Genomic DNA, 18,127 nt, shown 5'->3' on the forward strand with positions numbered 1-18,127 from the left:
TTACCATGAAATTTTTATTGTGTTCAGCTGCTCCAAGAGAGAAGTCTGACACGTTGTAGGGCCACACATCCATGGAAGTTTAATATTGACCTGGGATTCATGCTGTAATTTTCAAATCCAGTTGTTTTTTCTGCTATGCCCTAACATTGCATTCTTGCAGAAGTTTATAAAACCAATTTAACAAACAAGTTCCAGTAGAAAACTCGAAGATGTAACTTAAAAGCAGGATCACCTTTGTGAAAATAACAAGGATGAGCACACATAAAACAGCTGGAGGAAAAGGGTGGGAAGCAAAGCTTGAAAACATCAGGAATGAAGCTGAATGTGAGCTGGGCTGTGTTGTTCACAGATTAACTCCCATATCCAGCTCAAAGAGGTAATTCATACCTCGTATCACTCGTATTCAAGAACAGCAATATTCAAGATCCCACCTTACTTCGGCTTTTGTACTATACTCACATTGTACTCATTACATTATTCCATTACAGTGTGTTGTAAAACTGTAGGTGTGAGTTTATTAACTTTCAGAAAGAGCACTTCAGGACCAGAAAATCATTTATATTACTGTTATCATCTAATTGTACTAGTCCAGCAATTAGAAATGCACGTACTAGAAAGGAGAAATTACTCTTGTTTCAGACATCAATGTTCATATAATTCCTGATTGTGTGGAGCCTCAATGAGGCCTGAGCATCTGAACTACAAAGCACTCTCAACTCACATTGAAGTTAGTGAGAGTTAAGAGTACTCAGCGCCACACAGCACTGGACTTCAAAGTTGTGAGTGTCTTGCGTGCAACCACTGTAAAATGTCACTGTGCTTTTGTATGTTATTTTTATACGTGCGTAGTGATGTCAATGTGTCTTGCATCATTATCATTTATACCAAACGTGTGAAATTACCTCAACCAGCCAAAGTTAAACAAACCCATTGCTGCATTACATATGCTTTGAGAGCCTGCAACTGACTTGTGCTAGTGAAACCAAGTGAAGGCTTACTGTTAAAGAACTCTAGAAATTTGCATTAGTTTTAGCTTCTTGAAAATGGACACGTACCTGCAAACTAGAACTATGCTGATTAATTTGAGCCTGTTTGTCTACAGCATGACCAAAAAAAGGTTTACAGCAATGTAAAACTATCTCCAAAAATTTTAATGCTATCACAAGAATTAGTATTTCTCTGAATTTTATAAGGAAGCAGTGAGAAAGAAATTGCTGTTCCACATGCCCTGAAGTCCTGATTTTACTAACCATTTAGAAACTCTGGAGATTTGCTATGTACACATCTTAAATATTTATTTGACTAGCAATTTTGTGTGCTCATGTTCTAAGTTTTAATTCCAGGAAATACTGTACTAGCACATAGAGGCAGACAAATTCAACCTGGTGAATCAGACTATCTTCATGTTTCTCTTTTCTTTCTAGGTGTTTTGAAGACATCAGGTCAAGAGATGGAAGCAATATCTTGAAGAATAGGAATGACAAGACAATGGATATGTCATAATGAGGAAAGTTATGACGTGTGTCGTTTGGTAAGTCAACAATAATAAAATAGAGGGAAAGGACCAAGAGACTTGGTACTAACTGATAGTAAGCAATCACCACACTTCACCAGGCAAAGCAGATGAGCCAGAATTTAGTTGTAGCAGGATCTCCGCTAACAATGAAGATGAGCAGGTAGCTGCGCATATCTCTCCTTTTTCAAATGGAGTGGGAGAATATCATACTTTTCTAGAAGATAGGTGTTTGTCCTCCTGAATATTGTACTGTTTCCCTTCCCTCAAATATGTTTGAAAATGAGCATTCATTGTCATGCCTCTACAGCATTGGGCAACAGGAAAAAAAAACACCAAAAAACTATGAGTATGACCAGACTGGAGAGAAGGCTACACTCCCTACCTCTCATCCATCAGTGCCTTTCCGCTTCGTTTTAATAATGTGTGTAACCAACATCTATACTGTACATCAGCACACAGAGGATTTGCATTGAGGATTTGCATGTCAACTGCATTGACACAAACCTGGGAATATTGTGTTAGCAATTATATTTTTGATCCAAATTAATTCTTTTTTCCATTTTAAATTGTACTGCATCTTTGTTTTCTTGTTTAGAGTCATTAGTGGTGGGAAACTTACACTCCCCTTGCTGCAGGGATCCTTCTGCTTGAGTCAGTAGCAAATAGCTCAGAGATTTGCCAATGCAGGATTAGGCTGCTCTTCAGATGGTGTAAATTATCACAGCTGAATTGGAGTAAATAGCACAGGGGCTGTTTACTCAGGGATCAGTTTTTAACGACTGTCAGACACCCTCTAGCAAATACAGCACAGCTGTTCAAACATGAAAAGGCCAGGGCAAGTGTTGCTTCTCTGTGCACCCAGGCACAGTCTGGCATCATCACACAACTTGTTCTCATCAAGGGGCTGTAAGCAGGTGCTACTTTAAGTCTGGGCACAAGTACAGCTACATTAAGGACATGGCATGGTGAGCTTCTGTGAGAGCCCTCCCTAGAAGAAGAATCAAGCAGTAGCGTATAGCTCTCCTCTTTCAGCTTGGACTGCAATTGAATTCTCATTGCAGGATGTGATGTTTGTTGGTAAGGTGGTTATCTGATTTTGAAGGCGACTTGCTCCTTTGCTGTCCATGTGACAGCATTGATTTTGGAATAGGTACTCTATTAAATGTGTCCACATTCTGCATTTGGGCTTAATAAGCTACAGCATGGCCTACCTATTACTTCTTAGGACAAGACCTAAAACAGAGACAACCACTTTTGTTGTTAACTGGCCTTAGATCTCTTGGTCTATGTAGCATTACATCCCCAGATATAAATCCCAGCCTCTGGGCCGTAGTTCAAATAAAATAAACTTGCTAGGTGCAGGGGTGCTGTGGCTGTGTCAATTACTTTTCTGGTTTACACTTTTGCACCTTTCACATTCTCAAAGAACTTGCTGTAGCTTTTGGGTTGATGTGAATTATGCCCTGAGGCCAGAGCAGCACACATTTGGCCTGTATCAGCCAGTCCCCCATCAGAAAGTCTGCAAGCAGCATTTTGCACCCACATGAATTCAAAGGCACATCACATGCATTTCATCTCTGATTGCATACTTCGGCTGAGCACCACCTGGCTGACCCCAAAAACAAACACATACTGTGTCTTACGCTCAACTAAACATGTTCTGTATTGGTTCTTAATAAACAGATCTATCTTGCCTTGACTGTACTGACATGTATCTTAAACAGAACATAAAATGAATTTAATTATACTTCTTTTTCCAGAAGCCCTCATTTTTGCAAGATAATCTTCACCAAGGTTTTATAAACACTTCTGTTTAAACCTGTAAATAGGCTGTCAAACACATGTTTAGCATGGGGACGGTTTCATCAAAACAGAAGAAAAAAAAAAATCAGTTTTAGCATGAGTGACTTGCCATAAGCCAGGGAAATCAAATAATCTACAAGTAAGAGTACTTGCTCAAGATAGCCTTCAGCTGATTTATCCAACAGGCCCCTGTTTTTGTTGCTTTTGAAAGATCTTCTGAGACCAGTAGCAGAGAATCCTTACATTGCTTTCAGGCTTTATAAAATGAACACTAGGTGTCATCCATTGTAGACTGTTGTGGTCAGTCTCTAGTTGTGAATGTTAAATTATGAATATCTTTAAAAAACATGGCTGGAATTGTCATGTCTTAAGGAATTTTCCTTTGCCTAGATGGGATCACCATATGTATGGATGGCCATTTTCAATTACATAAAAAATATCAGACACTTAGATCACATAGAAACCATTTATGGGTTTTATGTTAAAGGTGAGACCACTGTCAAAGGTTTGGATTGCTAACATAACATTGGATTGCTAACTCTATTGTTGGCTGAGGATAAAAACAGGCTACTTTAAAATACTTCAAACTGATTATTAGATAAATTTAAGTGGAATGTCAGTGGGTGGATGAGCAAACAGCAACAAGGATGTAACAGCATGTAATTATTTGATGTTCATGTTTTGTTCCAAAAGTGCTGAATCAAAAAAAAAAATGGCAAAGATGTTACTGGTGTTTTCTTTGCTCCTCCACTTCTCTCTACACAGACCAGACTACTCAACATGTTAGGAGGTGGGTGGTTATTTGCAGATATTCCATGTTAGACCTGAGGAAACCATACTAGCTGAAAGATGATGAGGCTTTACATTCCTAAGTTTCAATCATAGAAAGAAAGCTTGTCCTAAGATCAGTCAACTGGCTAGGCATGCTTAGTTTTCTTTGGTAGTAGTAGGCTTGTTTTCCCCAGTAAGGTCAAATGTTAAGACGTGTTTGGTTTTGTGGCTGTGCTCTGTTGTTTATTGGAAATCCATTACCATGCATGAGGCATTTATGCTGGCAATAGGCCAGCTGAAAGCTATTTGTAAATTCAAATACCTCTAGCATACCCTCTTTTTGTTAAGTTAGGTGGTTAAAACATCCTTCTTGTGCTTTAGAAGTTCCACCTAAAGCAGCTGCAGGGCATTTGACTGCAAGATTCTTTTGTGTTGGTCCCCAGATACCTTACAACTGGATTTCTCCTTTTAAGAAACAAAATGTTATATAGCAGAGGTGCCAGTTGCATCTTGTAGATAGCAGCTCTCTAATAAAAGGAAGCATGTGCAAGGCAGGGACCAGCAGGCAAGGGAGCAGCATTGCCATGTACATCCACCAACTCCCAGGAGCACAGGGCCACCGTGCACCAGCTGTGATTTTCCCCTTGGCAGGAAGTGCCAGGCATCATGCAAGTGCAGTGGCAGCCTTTTTCAGAACACTGCTAAAAGCCTTCCGAAAATCTGGCCCCGACATCTGGAAGTATGCAGCCACCAACTTCTTGTGGGGGGCTGAAGCACATTAGTGCTGTGTAAGCTCTCCTTGTCAGCCAGGGTCTGCATAGTAAGGGAGATGGTGCCTGCAGTAAGTGGACACCCACTGAGCTACACCTCTTTTCCATGACCTAGCTTACCCAGCTGCAGGCACTTGCTGGCAGAAACGTAGCTGTGATACAAGAAAGGAGAGCGTATCCAGGCTGCAAGACAGCAAGCCGCGGGGGAGCGCTACACCGGGACCAGGCACAGGAAGGCAGCATCGTGTGTTTCAGCCCCGTTGTGCGGTGTTAGGTGTGTCTCTCATTTGCAAAAACAATCCAGGAGCCAGAGAAGAAGCAAATGTTGAAAGAGTAGCTCTTTGCAAAACAGAAATCAATGTTTTAATCTGGACACCGGACAGTTTTGCTCCTCCAATAGCTCAAGTGGGCGGTTCAGAAGCCATTTTTGAGGCTTGGAGGTTTCAATTGTGTTTCTTTGTTTATTCCCTTACCTATAATCATCTATGACTCTCTCTTATTTACAGTGTTTCAGAGCAAGAGCTCACACACCTAATGCTGATTAATTCTGCTGGACTAGGTAAGTGGCTCCCCTGTGGATATCCTGTTCTCCTGTGAATCATCGTTCCTCCTGGATATGTCCTCCACCTCAGATCAAAGACCCAGGATGTATTAGGTATGAAGACATGAGACAGCGCAAACAGATTAGCAAAGATACACACAAAGAAATGCATCCCAGCTTCTCTCTCGTGTGCCCCTGAAAACTGGCGTGGTCAACACAATACTAAGCCCTTGTTATACAAGAAACAGTAGAAAGGAAAAAAAGAGACACTTCTGAAGTTTAGTTTATCCAGAGTTTTCTACAAATTACCTTTTCTAAGTATTTGCAGTTTTGTACTTAGTTCTTCCTCACACTTGGAAACTCTTTAGGCTAGATCCCCATCTGATGGAGAATGACATCTGCAAGCTTCAGCAGAGCAGCACTACCAGCATCAGCAGAGGAGTTGGTACTACTACCCATTTAAGTATTGAGCCTTGCCAACAAACTCACAAATTAAAGGAACATGAAAGCATGTGGTCTGTTTGTTTCAAGTTTATGCAGTCTGTTGTGTTCTTGATGGTTTTATTCTTTTTTTTTTAAGCTATGCAAACAACTGAAAAAAATCTGTACCAGTGAAATGCCAAAATTTAAGGTTGTGAGGTCAAAGTAGATTATTTTAATAGTCTCTTCTACCTTCATAATCTTTGAACACAATTTTGAGCTGATAAGTCAGTTAAAGTCTCTATTTCAGCAGTGTGTTTTACCTAGAAGATTGCACAAATAATTATTCCTTTACAATTTTGAACCTCATTTTTTAATTGAATTTTGACCTCCCCTTTTATTGGGTGCCTTGATTTAAGATGGCAGACAATGTGCTTGGATAGTGAGAGAGACTGGTTTTGTGGGAGCATTTGGACTATGTACTGTGTTTTTCTAAGAAGTTGTTCCTCCTGTTAGTGGAAATAGCTGTAATGAAGGACCAAAGGGCTGTCATTTTTCTGTCATTAAGTTCATATAAAAGGGTGATAAAATGTGCTGTTCTTACATCTTCAAGTGGATTGTGTCAGTCTTTTACTCCGATAATCAATTGTAATTAGCAATGCACTGAAAATGACTGAAAACATCATTTTCCACCACTGGAGAGAAAAAGTGGGGTTATTCAATCTGGAAGGTGGTTTGTAGGTGCCAATTAGGCGTGCCAGAGCATATGCTTGAACCTTCACTGTGGACATAGTATATCACAACCAAATTCCTCCCTGTCATTTCATCCAGGACAGTGGTGAACAAGATAAGGGCTGCTAGGTTTTTAATGGGTGCTATCCAGTTCCTTAAAGCAGTTCCAGCTCCAACTTCACCCTATTAGGATACACACTTACTGAGTTAATTTTGTGTTTAATGTTTGTGCAACAATGACAACTGACAGCCTCACACTGGAGTAATGACAAGACAGTAAAGCTGTCTGCATGGTGATGGTGACAAACGTGGAAAAATCAAGCTAAAGCCAACTTTGCCCATATCCCTGTTGAATATCTTGTGACTTTCTGGTACCAACAAAAAAGAGAGCCATCTGAGATGGGCTTGGACTTTAATGATTTGGAAGATGAGGGAGAATACTTTTAAAATAACTCATTTTCTGGCCCAAACAAGATAAAACCTGGTCTCAGTGTGGTCAGGAGCAGTCTCCTTCTGCCTGCGGGATGGCCGGGATTCCACACACGGATTTTTAAGGATGTAGCACGGACAATATCTGAGAACAGAATGTTTCTATTTCTGGCACAATGGGGGTTGCTGTTAATGACATGGGAACGTGATTTTTTTTTTAACCTGGCATTGCTCTTTCAAGCAAATTAATGTCTGATACATTTGCATTTCTACGTGTCATTAACCCAGATGTCTACTGCAGGACCTAAAGCTTGTGTCTGTTGGCAAGACTAAATCCTACTAATGCACTTTTCCTAACACACTGAGGGAATTTGGAGTCTCTCCATTTGAAGCTGACTTTGTATTTTGACTAATTGCTTCTGGTAACAGTTAATAGCACTCTGTGAAAGTAATTCATCTGCTGACAGCAGATTGATGTAAGGACACAGTTCACATTTCCAAAGGGAACATCAGGAAACCCATTACCAACTTCATTAATCTGTTAATAATAAAATTAAAGTACAAATAAAATGTGACAAATTGGGTTCTGTTGTGAAAGTCACTTTAACAGGAGGTTCTGAATAAAGGTCAAAACAAACTCTGATTTCTGCTGTGTTTTAATAGTAGAATCAGAGGAGAGCATTGTAGAAACACTGTAATTAATCTGGCAATACTATAATTGTCCCCAAATGATACAGAAAGATTTTGACAAGTGATTTTTTTTTCTCCTTGAGAACATTTACAAAACCTGGAACATAAATCTTTGTCACACAACATTTAAGTGCTAATCCAATTACACAGGAAGCTTTCAACAACATAGGTACCGGACTTTCCCTGCCTATGCATTTCCAGCTGTTAATTCAGTTGAATCTCAAGTTTATCCAGCACGGGCAAAAAAAGAGAAGACTCCGTGTGTACATCTCCTGGCAACAGTCACAGAAGTGAGCCTGACAGCAGAAAAAGGCTTCATCAAAGAGTCAAGAGACCAGATCAGACACTCCTTTTCTTGCAAGAATAGTGTTGGATTGCCAGCAGCCCATGTGACAAATGAAAACAGTGTAAAACTGTGCACAATCAGCTCACTGTCTGTCACTCTTTTAAGGATAACTCCCAAGCCTGTCAGGGCCCTGCACATCTCTAACATCAGCCTTCCTAGCCACATCCTAGTTTACCACAACATCTTAGCCTAGCCTTGGCACCTGAGTAATCCTGCTAGGATCTTCAGCTCATACGGCAAAACAAAACTGCTAAGAACAAGAACAAGGTGTTAATGGGTTCTGTAGGAAAACCTCCAATTCATCTACACTCCTGCTCGCTACAGCTGAGCAATTGCCCCACAAGCAATCAGTTGCAGAGCATAATTTGGGGATGCAGCTGCAAGGAGTGGAGGGCTTCCTGCAGCCTGGCAGAGCGCAGTCTGCTGGGAGCACCTGAACTGAAGGCATGCTTATTAGGGAGCCCAGCTGGGCAAACAAATACATAAACGTGTTAATGTGAGGTATTTGAAGGGAATGGCTCATTAAGTCAGGCAGGGCGGCTGTATGGAAAACTGATAGCTCTATTTTAAAAATCAGCAGGCTGCCTTTTGGTTTATGCAAGTCAGAATGAGCCTGTATAGTCTTCCTCTCCTCTGGTTATTTGAGGATAATTTTGGACCTCATGGAGAGCAGATTTCCAGCGTGAGAAGCACCATGTGGAGTTAGTCATGTCAGCAAAGAGGCTAGGGGAGGAGGGAGGACATGCTTCTCTCCTGGTCTCAGAGAGAAGTTTGCAGCAAAACACGGGATGTGTGAACAGAATGGAGAGGAATTACCTGGTGTTGATGGGCTGGGGGCCTGGGAAAGGCAAGAAGCCCAGTGCAAATGCCCATCAGTGCAAAAACACTGATAGCTGGAAATCAGAGCTAAACTGGGCTTAGAGGCCAGGAAATGAGTGGGTTGTGTGATGGGCAGTTAAGCACCAAAGCAGAGTATGGGAGGGAGCCAAAAAGCAGCCTGCTCTGGACAGAGTTACCTTCCATTAGCACAGAGCTGTCAGAGGAAGGGTCAGGACAGGCTCACACAAACATGCAGATTTTTCACTACAACATGTAGTGAGAATCCTCGTGCTCAGGAGCACCAACCTGACTCTAGCTGCTTGCTTTATGCTCAGTTTCACATATAATATTTATTGGCCATCAGCGTCAAGTTAGCTCTCTAATCCATATTCTGGAGATTGGAGCGCTGGAAGTGCTGCTATCCATTACGCTTAGTTTGGATTCATGAAGAGCCAAGTTATCTGTGCCTAGAGGAAGATTTTGGGCAAAGTGACAAACGGCAGATTTCATCTGCAGCTGCTTTGGGAGCTGGCAGTTGCCTGATTTGAATTTTGTTAGTTGAGGACTCTGCTGCCTTCCACCTGTGCAGTCAGAGCTCACAGAGCACTGCTCCTACTAACAGAGAGGTTATTCCCTACCTCCTCCTCTTCCCATTTCCTCTTGTTGTTCCTTTTCCTACTCTTCTGGAAAGGGTCTCTCTCATACAGAGTTTAATTCTTTAAAATCAGGGGACTTTTTACCAAATTTTAACCAAAAATCTCTCTCAGAAAGTTATCTCTGACCATGCAAAGACCTCCAGAAACGTATCCTAGGCATCTTAGAGCAAAGCTTTTTTGCTATAACATTTGTGAGAGTTAGTTCATCAGATACAGAGCCAAGCTGTTTTCTGGAGCACATGCTGCAGGGCCCTTCCCACTGAGGAGGTGGGGTGGCAGGGCCACCAGGACCAAAGCGGCCCCAATGCCAGCAGCACAGCACGACAAGAAACCTGGGGTCTGATGCAGATCAGCCCCTGTCTCACAGGGCATCCTCTCTATGTAATTCAATTGCCCTGTACTTCCCTTTCTTACATGTCATAGTGGACTAGCTCCTTCATTTCAGGTTTTGATACCCATGGAAGATTTCTACCTCTGTTGGTAATGGTTGGTAAGTGAACTCACAGCTGCTCAGGATATTTCCAATGGTTATAAGAACTGAGAAGACCATCTGCAAGGTTGTTTGCTACCTACTGGGTTGCTGGGTCATCATCACGGTCTTCCCCTGCTAGATCAGCTGCATCTCAAGGAGGTGAGCTTCATACTGCTGTTGCCTAGGCAGGTGATCCTGCAGCTGTCTGTCATAAAGGTGATGGTGCTTCTGGCTTTTCTTCTGTTCCTTTCTGTACAGCACATTCCTCTCATAATTGCTTTCTCTTTCTTCTCCTGGTTGTTGGGGTGCCTCTACTCTTTTGAACAGATCTGCCAAAACTTCTATAACACACAGGATGAGCTGTAACCAACCCAAAAGAAAAATGTCACCTATTTCTTTAATGGCTTCATTGCCACCTTCTTTCTCTTCTGCTTTGGACTGCAAATGTTGACCAAAAGGGATTTTTAATTTAGGTTTCTGTATCCTATCACCCTCTAAAATACATTTCTCTATAAAGTTAAAATATGCCAGTGAAAATCTCTGCTTCTGTGTTCAAATCCTCATTGTTTATGACCAACAGCACTGAACTTCATTTTTTGTTCTTTCTCAGACAGTGAATAGCAGAGCGCATGTGCCATTCTGCATGGAGGATTGGGATTAGTACAAACAAAGCAGAAAAAACATTATTTCATTTTGAAAAATTAGGAATCAGAATGTCTATTCAAAACGTTAATTGCTTTTTTTTTTTTTTAAGCAGCGGCAGTGTCTCAGCACTGTGCCCACAATGCACTTACAATGTCCCTCTGCCTCTCAACAGTTGATCCACTCAAAGCCAAACACCTCCTGCTCTACAGATTTTTCTTTCAACTGTAACAGGGAGCAGCAAGGTGAGCACGGCACCAGGGCCAGGGGGTCAGGGCCTGGCCGATGGACAAGAGACACAGTCTCGCAGCCCCAAGCAGCGAGAGTAGGGCCATAACTAGGGGCAGCCCAGAGTCCAGATCTCCAGGCAAGCCCACAGTGGCCAGGCAGGTCCAAGCTCAAGCCAAGTCATTAGCCCATGGGTCAGGGTCTGGATCACTGTGGTCAGTGGCCAGGCAGGAGCACAGCTATGACCAGTGCAGATGGGGCTATGCACCAGAGCCTCAGCTGAAGATCACTGATCAAGGTAGGCACCTCCATATGTACCTGGTGTGCCAGGCTCATCTATCAAAACCATCACATATAGCCTAAATGGTTGCTGTCTCCTTCAAAAGGCTCTTTTCAGTTCCCTGGGGTTTCTCACAGTAAACCCAAATAGTAGGAAACTGAAAAGAAAGAAGATTTTAGCAACAAAATAGTAACCTGGCTAAGGAAGAGTAGAGGGAAGTAAAGGACATCTGTTGATAGTTTGGAAAACCAAGCTTTTATCAGAAGTCTTTAGAAAAGCCTAAATGAGGGTGGGTTTTTTGTGGTTTTTTAGTTGTTGTTGTTGTTTGTTTGTGGTTTTTTTTTTTTCTTCTTCTTCCCAGGAGGTGCTTAAGAGGAGACTTGCTCACTCTGCAAATAAATTAGATGAATGTTTCTAAGCGGAAAGGGCCCTTTCATCTGGCAAAGAGCAAAGAAGCAAAATGAAGAAGTTGGAAGCTTGTTGGACATGTGTGTTGCTACAAAGATAGAAGGCAAATGAAGGTATGTAGCTGATATGAGAACAGTTTAATATGGGATGTTCCCCGTTCCTCTTAGTCTTATGTCAGTATTTGGATATCTTCATGGCTCAGTCAGAACTTCTGAGCTTGGTGCAGAATTTGTTGAGGGAGATGCTTTGGTCTGTACTAAACAAAAGACAGAGGAGACAGTCATAGTTGTCCCCATGGCTATAAAATTGATGACCTTATGGGAATCAAGCTTACTTTAAAGATCATGGTCTCTGCCAGTCCTGGGGAGAAGGATGGGTACCACCTGAGGTGGATATGTTGGACACCAACCTGCTAATGCTCTTGTGGTACTCCATTTGTCACCAATATTCCTAGCTGAGTATTTTCAACACATTTTCAAGGAGCTAGTTTCTATCCCAAGCCTGAAGCCTGCAATGATTTATGTCCTTGACACACTACAAGGGATGCCACCAAGAGATTGGGGGGACGATCACCAAGTCAACTACAGGCCATACGATCAGGTGTATGTCAAGCCAAAGGGACAACTCACTGCTGTTAAGACCAAAACTCAGCAATGTGCATGAGTCTTTGAAGCTTCAGGGTCTAGAAGGATCAGAAAATTTACAGGAAAGAAAATACTATTGAGCCCTGTTTTGCAGTCACAGGCACTGTGGTCTCTTAACAAGAGTTAAAAACCTAGATTATTCCTTGATACTGGAGGCGTAAGGGAAGATCCGTTGCAAATATATTATAACTGCTGGAGGGATTCCTCTTTGCTCGTGGTGGGTTGCATCTCCCAGGCTTTGCACGAGCCCTGGCCAAGCTCAACCAGGCAGCAACACAAGGCTGGGGCATGGGAACAGGCCTGCAAGGACAGGACCACCAGTGGGAGGCAGAGGCCTGAAATGCCGGCCTTGTTGTGCCTGGGTCATCAGAGCCAGGAGTGGGGCCTGGGGGTAGGAGGGAAGGTGGGACTGTGTGGGACAAGATCTCAGGGGCTGGCTGGCCTGGGTATTCCAGAGGGAAGGAAATGAAGTCCTTGCATATTCAGGGAAGTGGGACTTTATGACCCCTCTCTCTGTAAACAAGGTCACACTGGAGCTACATGTATGTTTATGTGTATGGGTTTCTGTTTCAGCTGTCTCCCTCTAAGGAGAAAGAAGGCCAGACAGGCCCTCAGGTTACTAAGTGCTTTGGCAGCCCAGCCTCTGCAAGAAATATAAAGCTGCGGGTCCAAAAATTAAGTCTTCGTCAGGACCATGAGACCATCCCTAAATAGGATTTACCCCCCTCCCCATCTTCTTACACTTGCCAGTCTTAAATTTGCTTAAGCTATAACAGTCTCTTTGCTCCTGATATTTTCTCATGTCTTCCCTAAGTAAGCCTATGTTTATGACATTAAATACATTCACTGTATATTAGTATCAAGCAATTGCTTTTAAAAGATCATCTTCCCTTGTTATTACCCTTTTATTTCCTCTGCTATTTTTCTTGGTGAGTTATGTGGGTAAGAAATTACTGCTATTTTGTCTGGAGGTTTCCCTGAGGAACCTTGTCAAAATGAACAGTCCTTTTACTAAGCTTTCCCATACAGAAAGAGCAAAAATAAAACAAAATAATTAAATAGCTTCTGAAAGAATTCAGTGTCTAAAACCTTGGGGAAAAATAACGGCTCCATCTATGCTGTTTTGAAAGCCTTTTTAGTAGCTCAGCATTTGTGTTCTGCATAGGGTCTTCCAGTGTCATCATCACCACCATCAGATCTGAGTACTTTCCAGGTGTGCAATTAAGTGACGGGACTAACAAGTGTTGTGTGTTTGTTCTCGCATCCTCTTCCCAATGGGTAAGACTGGTGTGGCTGGGAGCCTTGTTTTGGAAGTATATTGCTTTTGTTTGAGGCATATTTTTTTTTTTTGTATTTAGTATACTTGTTATCATCTGTTTCCATCAAAGAAGTTTAGTAGCACTTGGGGAACAAGCGTGACTCCTAGCTGCCCATTCTCCCGAGTGCTTTGTTCTTCAATATGAGATTGGGGAACAAAAAACTAAATGAACATTTGGAAAGTTTTTCTCAGGTTAGAAATAAGAGGCTGAATTTCACACCAGTGATGCACATAATCTGTGCCTGCAGACCAGCGTGATGAATAATGTCTTGTCTCTCTCTGGCATGCAAAAATATCCTGCATCCATACAAAGTTATCGTTACCACAGCCCAAAGCACAGCTGTAGCGCATGCTCTCTCTCTCTCTCTCTCTCTCTCTCTCTCTCGCTCTTTTTCCTTTTTTTACAAAGTGCATGAGGGTTCCTCTGCTTTGGAATTTGCCCTTCTCATTGGATCAAACAATCTGCAGCTGTTTAGTTTTCTGGCTCATCTGTTCCCCCATACTTCTCCAAGAGCAAGAATTAATGTGCCCAGTCCTACAAGACATCGATCTTGCTGGCACTGGTTCAGCAAACCACTTACACAAGTGTTTAAATTTTAACCAGGCATAGGAACTGAGCCACGGAGGTTAACAGGGCTGTAGCGGGGACCGTGGTGGGATCAACTTCCCTGACCTGCAGCCTGACCCAATGACATTCCACTGATTCCTATGCTGCCACAACTTGGGGGTGACCTCAGTGTGTTTGTTTATCCTGGAGTCAAACGGTATGTTGGGACTTTGCCTTAGCCTGCCTGGCCCAAAAGTTCACATCTCCACAGAGAAATCACTGGGAAAAGTAGATGGATTGGATCAACTCCATGATATCGTCCAATGGCAGCTGGCTATGAATCCTTTGAGGGACCTATGTCACGGATACCCTCCTGTGACAGCAGCACCCTCTTCCTTGCTGACCCACTGAGGGCTTTCTGCCTCCTGAAGGGGTTGTGTGATGCAGAGAGGAGAGGCTGGCACCGTGGTTTGAGTATTCAGGTTTCTGAACACCTGGACATGCACAATTCCCTCCAGTCCCATATTGTAGTGGTGAAAGGAGAGGCCACCACCCTGCCAATGCCTGCAATGGACAAGGGCTCTCACAGGTTCTTTGTTCTGTATAGAAGCAACAACAAAATTCGTCTTAGGCATGATCACTAACAAGCCTTCTGAGGCAGCCAAAATTGACCCATCCATTTTTGAGAGAGAGGGTGGGGGGAAACAATCTCCAGTGTTCCCAATTACTCTGTTCAATAGAAAAAATACTTCCGTGTAATGACCTCAGTAGGGAGTGAGCAGCTCCTTTTGTGTATTAAATTAAAATCTCTGGGGGAACATTAGGCCCTGTAATTTGTATTTCTCAGATGCAATTTAAGTCTTTCATAAAAAAAAAAAAAAAAAAAAACATAATAACTGAACTCTGTGATACCCAGAAGATTCATTTTCATGTGAAGGATGAAAATAGCCAGCAACATGTTAACAAATTCCACAAGGAGAACAATGTAATGATAAAAATAATCTGATGTGGGCATGAATTCGAAAATGCAAACACAGTGCTTTATGGATCACCAAAAAGGAAAAGGTTGTCATAAACATTTTCTCTATATTAAGATAGAGGTGGGGAAAAACTCCCTAGCCTGTTCATTAAGGATGAAGTACATGAGTAGTTTCCAAAGAACAGAGGCCCAAAATGATGCATCTCCATATCTTGTTTAGAAAAAAAATCCCATGTACTAGGAAGACTACTTGCATAAGTTGTCATCACTTATGCTGTATTATATTGACTGAGGAAAAGAGAGGTCTGCCCAAGCAACAACTTTCACGTACTGGCAGCTGTGGAGAAGGATGTAGATTCCTGCACTGACAACTGGTGCTGGATCAGATCTCATGCTTTGATGAGCATGTGTCATTCCCAAAGTTACGAAGCTTTTCCAAGAATTGCCTGTGAGTGTAGGAGAGCAGCAAACTCCAAGGTGTTTCCTCTACCTCTCCCTGGGAGAGCACTGGGTTGTAAGACAGCATCAGCAGAAATGGACCTTGGACAGAGCGTGTTTCTGGTGGGAAGAGCAGCATTCCTCCCACTCCAGCTGGAAACCTTATCTAACCTCTTTGTTTATTAACACACAGTCATGCATGCTTCTGCAATGGTTCATCTCCTAGGAAGAAGTAGAGCCTTTGGTAGGATGCTCAGTGGGTGACTGTGGGCAGCCACGATCTGAGTACAAGCCACAAGCTGCTTGCCCAGTTCAAGAAGCTGCTGGAAGTAAAGAGGGAGAGAGAGGAAGATGAGAAAATGCAGGAAAATACATCAAATTATTTACAAGCACCAATCAAAATAATAGATACAGTCTTTGTACTGTATTGTAATTCAAGTGACCATAAGCACCTGGCAGTCTCAGAGAAGGATAGAGGGCCAGTATATTTGTGACTTTGCCTATACTAATTTCTATGATGATTTTAAACACAAACACTGCTTTATCATGATTCATCATCTGCACTTGAAACATTTGCTACTGGGACTCTCAGTTTTTGTACTTCCTATGTACTTACTGCGATTAAATTAAATGAAAAGATGCCTATCGATCCCATGAAAAACATATTTTGTTGCATACAAATGATGTTTTTGTCTATTTTTTATTTAATCACCTATAAATAAGCAAACTAGGACCAAGTCGATGGTACACTTGCAGTCCATGTAGTACTCATTTTCAGCACGCAGTCAAAAAAGACTGAGCTAAGTTTCCTAAGCCCTGTTAGTAAGAAACACTGCTGAGGGACTGAGGCAGAGTGCAGTCATAGTGGTCTATGAAAAGCAGAACAGAAGATCAGGCCTCTGTTACGTATTTTTTCCTGATGGAGAATCAGGAGGACAGAGATTACAAGGAGATAATGCTGGTGAATGATGCAGCTGTACTAGAAAAATTTCATGGAGAAAAACATGGGCTACAGCCTGCAGATACAGATTATTCTGTTGAGATAAGTTAAAGCAGAAAACAACAACAAATACTGGGAAGACCTAGCTAAAAAACATGGCTCAAGTTATGTGGTTAATCCTTTAAAGAGAGAGCATGAATCACCATCATCTGTTCCTAAAGTCCTCGTGTCACAAAGTGAGTGAAATTATTTTTCTCACCAACATCTGCCAAACCACTTTTTTTTTTTTTTTCCCAGAAAGCAGTCTGGAAAACCCCAGAGGAGATGTTACAGACGTACCCATAGGCAGGAGAGAAGCCAGCTCCCATTTGCTCAGGACAGACCAGCTGAAGCCAGCAGAGGAAGAAGGGGCAGATTGTTGTCATGCTGGTAATTAATTTTTATTTTCATTGCAAGGGATATTTGCCATTTCCTTCTGTTTTCTTCTTTCTGTTTTCTAACCGTGGATACCTTAATGCTGAGTTTCTACAAGGCATGAATGCAGGGCTGGTAAGCAGACTGTTCCTGCTGCAATTCTCTCTGCAAGCTTGAAAGAGCCAGGGGGAGAGCACCAAGCCCCAAAACCAAGGAGGAGATGAATCAGCAGAGAAAAAGGCCAGTGTGTTATATAGGAATTTCTTTGTGAGCAAGAATATTAAAAGAATGAAAATCAATTCACAATGAATTCAGGAGGCTCTCTGTACATATTTTAACTGCTTGGTATTATCCCATTGAAGAGGCACTCCAGCCTCACTAATGTACGTTGTTACACAAGCAAAGCACTCCAGCATTGATTTTTCTTTTACAAAGGATTATGAATCAACGTGATTTAAGCAACTGAGAATAATGACCAGCCTGTAAGTTGAGCCAAGCACAGGAACTTTCTGGAGTGAAGCAGTTTGTATCAGCTCTTTTAATTACATTTGAAGACATATACTGTCCATTAATATTTGACCTCTAATTATGTTTTTAAGAGGTGGCTCTATTGAAAACCAGTTATATCATGAAGATGTGTGCAGAAGCTTAAACCAAAGCAATTTTTTTTCTTCTTATGCAGCCTTTTTAGGACCAATGGTCTAAATTAAAAAGCAAGAAACCCTTGCCCTGGCTTGCATTTGGAGGTACTGAAAGGATGTGATTGCCAAGTGGTGGCTGTGAGGTGTGGCAACCACAGCAGGCTCCACTCTGCCTGCATCCTGGAGTATCCCAGAGCATCCTGAAGCTGGCAGCCCCCTAAAGGCACTGCTTTCTTGTCAGCGGGACTGAGCAAAAGCTGTTTCAAGGCATCCAGCACCTGCGTGTTGTGCAATACTTCTTAGGCAAGAGGCAGGGAGGAAACCTCCTTCTGCAGATCCCCAAGAGCATAAATACAATCCATAGCTATGGTGTAAGCATTTAGGGCTGGAAACATGAAAGAAATTGCTTGGCCTTGCACTTCCCACTGCGGCAATCAGTAGTTATTTGCTGTCTGTGATGGGTGCCAAATGCAGTGACCTTCTGGAGAGCAGAGCCAGGCAGGGCCCTCCTGGGGGTCGCGGCGGCTGCAGTTCTCTCTCCAGGGCTCCCCTACCTGCCCCAAGCTGAGAAAAAACAGAATTTCTTCTCTGTTTGTCACCCCTTCCCTTGAAGCTCCCTGGTCTCCAAGCTGTCCAGATGTGCTGATATCATCCAGCAGGCCTTGCATAACTTCCCCCTTGAA

The 18,127-nt window shown here is 42.4% G+C and overlaps 2 protein-coding genes across 9 annotated transcripts in view; one reads left to right on the forward strand and one right to left on the reverse strand.

The window, feature by feature from the left end:
• The window catches only part of HIVEP1 (HIVEP zinc finger 1), a 123,827-nt gene extending 116,205 nt beyond the window's left edge, over positions 1-7,622 (forward strand). The window contains exons 10-11 of one of the 2 annotated variants that reach the window (XM_083824339.1): positions 1,425-5,134; positions 5,367-7,622. In XM_083824339.1, the coding sequence (XP_083680465.1) occupies positions 1,425-1,433 (9 nt within the window). In that variant the 3' untranslated portion in view covers positions 1,434-5,134; positions 5,367-7,622. The remainder of the gene's footprint in view (positions 1-1,424; positions 5,135-5,366) is intronic. The other variant, XM_083824340.1, reaches the window with a different exon arrangement.
• LOC310894363 (uncharacterized protein) overlaps positions 1-18,127 on the reverse strand; it is a gene marked incomplete at its 5' end in the record, with an annotated part of 32,397 nt that overhangs the window by 615 nt on the left and 13,655 nt on the right. For 2 of the 7 annotated variants that reach the window (XM_083824355.1, XM_083824352.1), the window contains one exon: positions 14,091-15,772. The exons of 2 other annotated variants lie outside the window; for them this stretch is intronic. In XM_083824355.1, the coding sequence (XP_083680481.1) occupies positions 15,703-15,772 (70 nt within the window). In that variant the 3' untranslated portion in view covers positions 14,091-15,702. Of the gene's footprint in view, positions 1-9,457; positions 10,326-14,090; positions 15,773-16,824; positions 18,122-18,127 lie in introns of those variants that run through there. 3 more of the 7 variants (XM_083824354.1, XM_083824350.1, XM_083824348.1) reach the window with 2 other exon arrangements.

Source organism: Anser anser (assembly GCF_964211835.1).
Source record: "Anser anser genome assembly, chromosome: 2".
NCBI lineage: Eukaryota > Metazoa > Chordata > Aves > Anseriformes > Anatidae > Anser > Anser anser.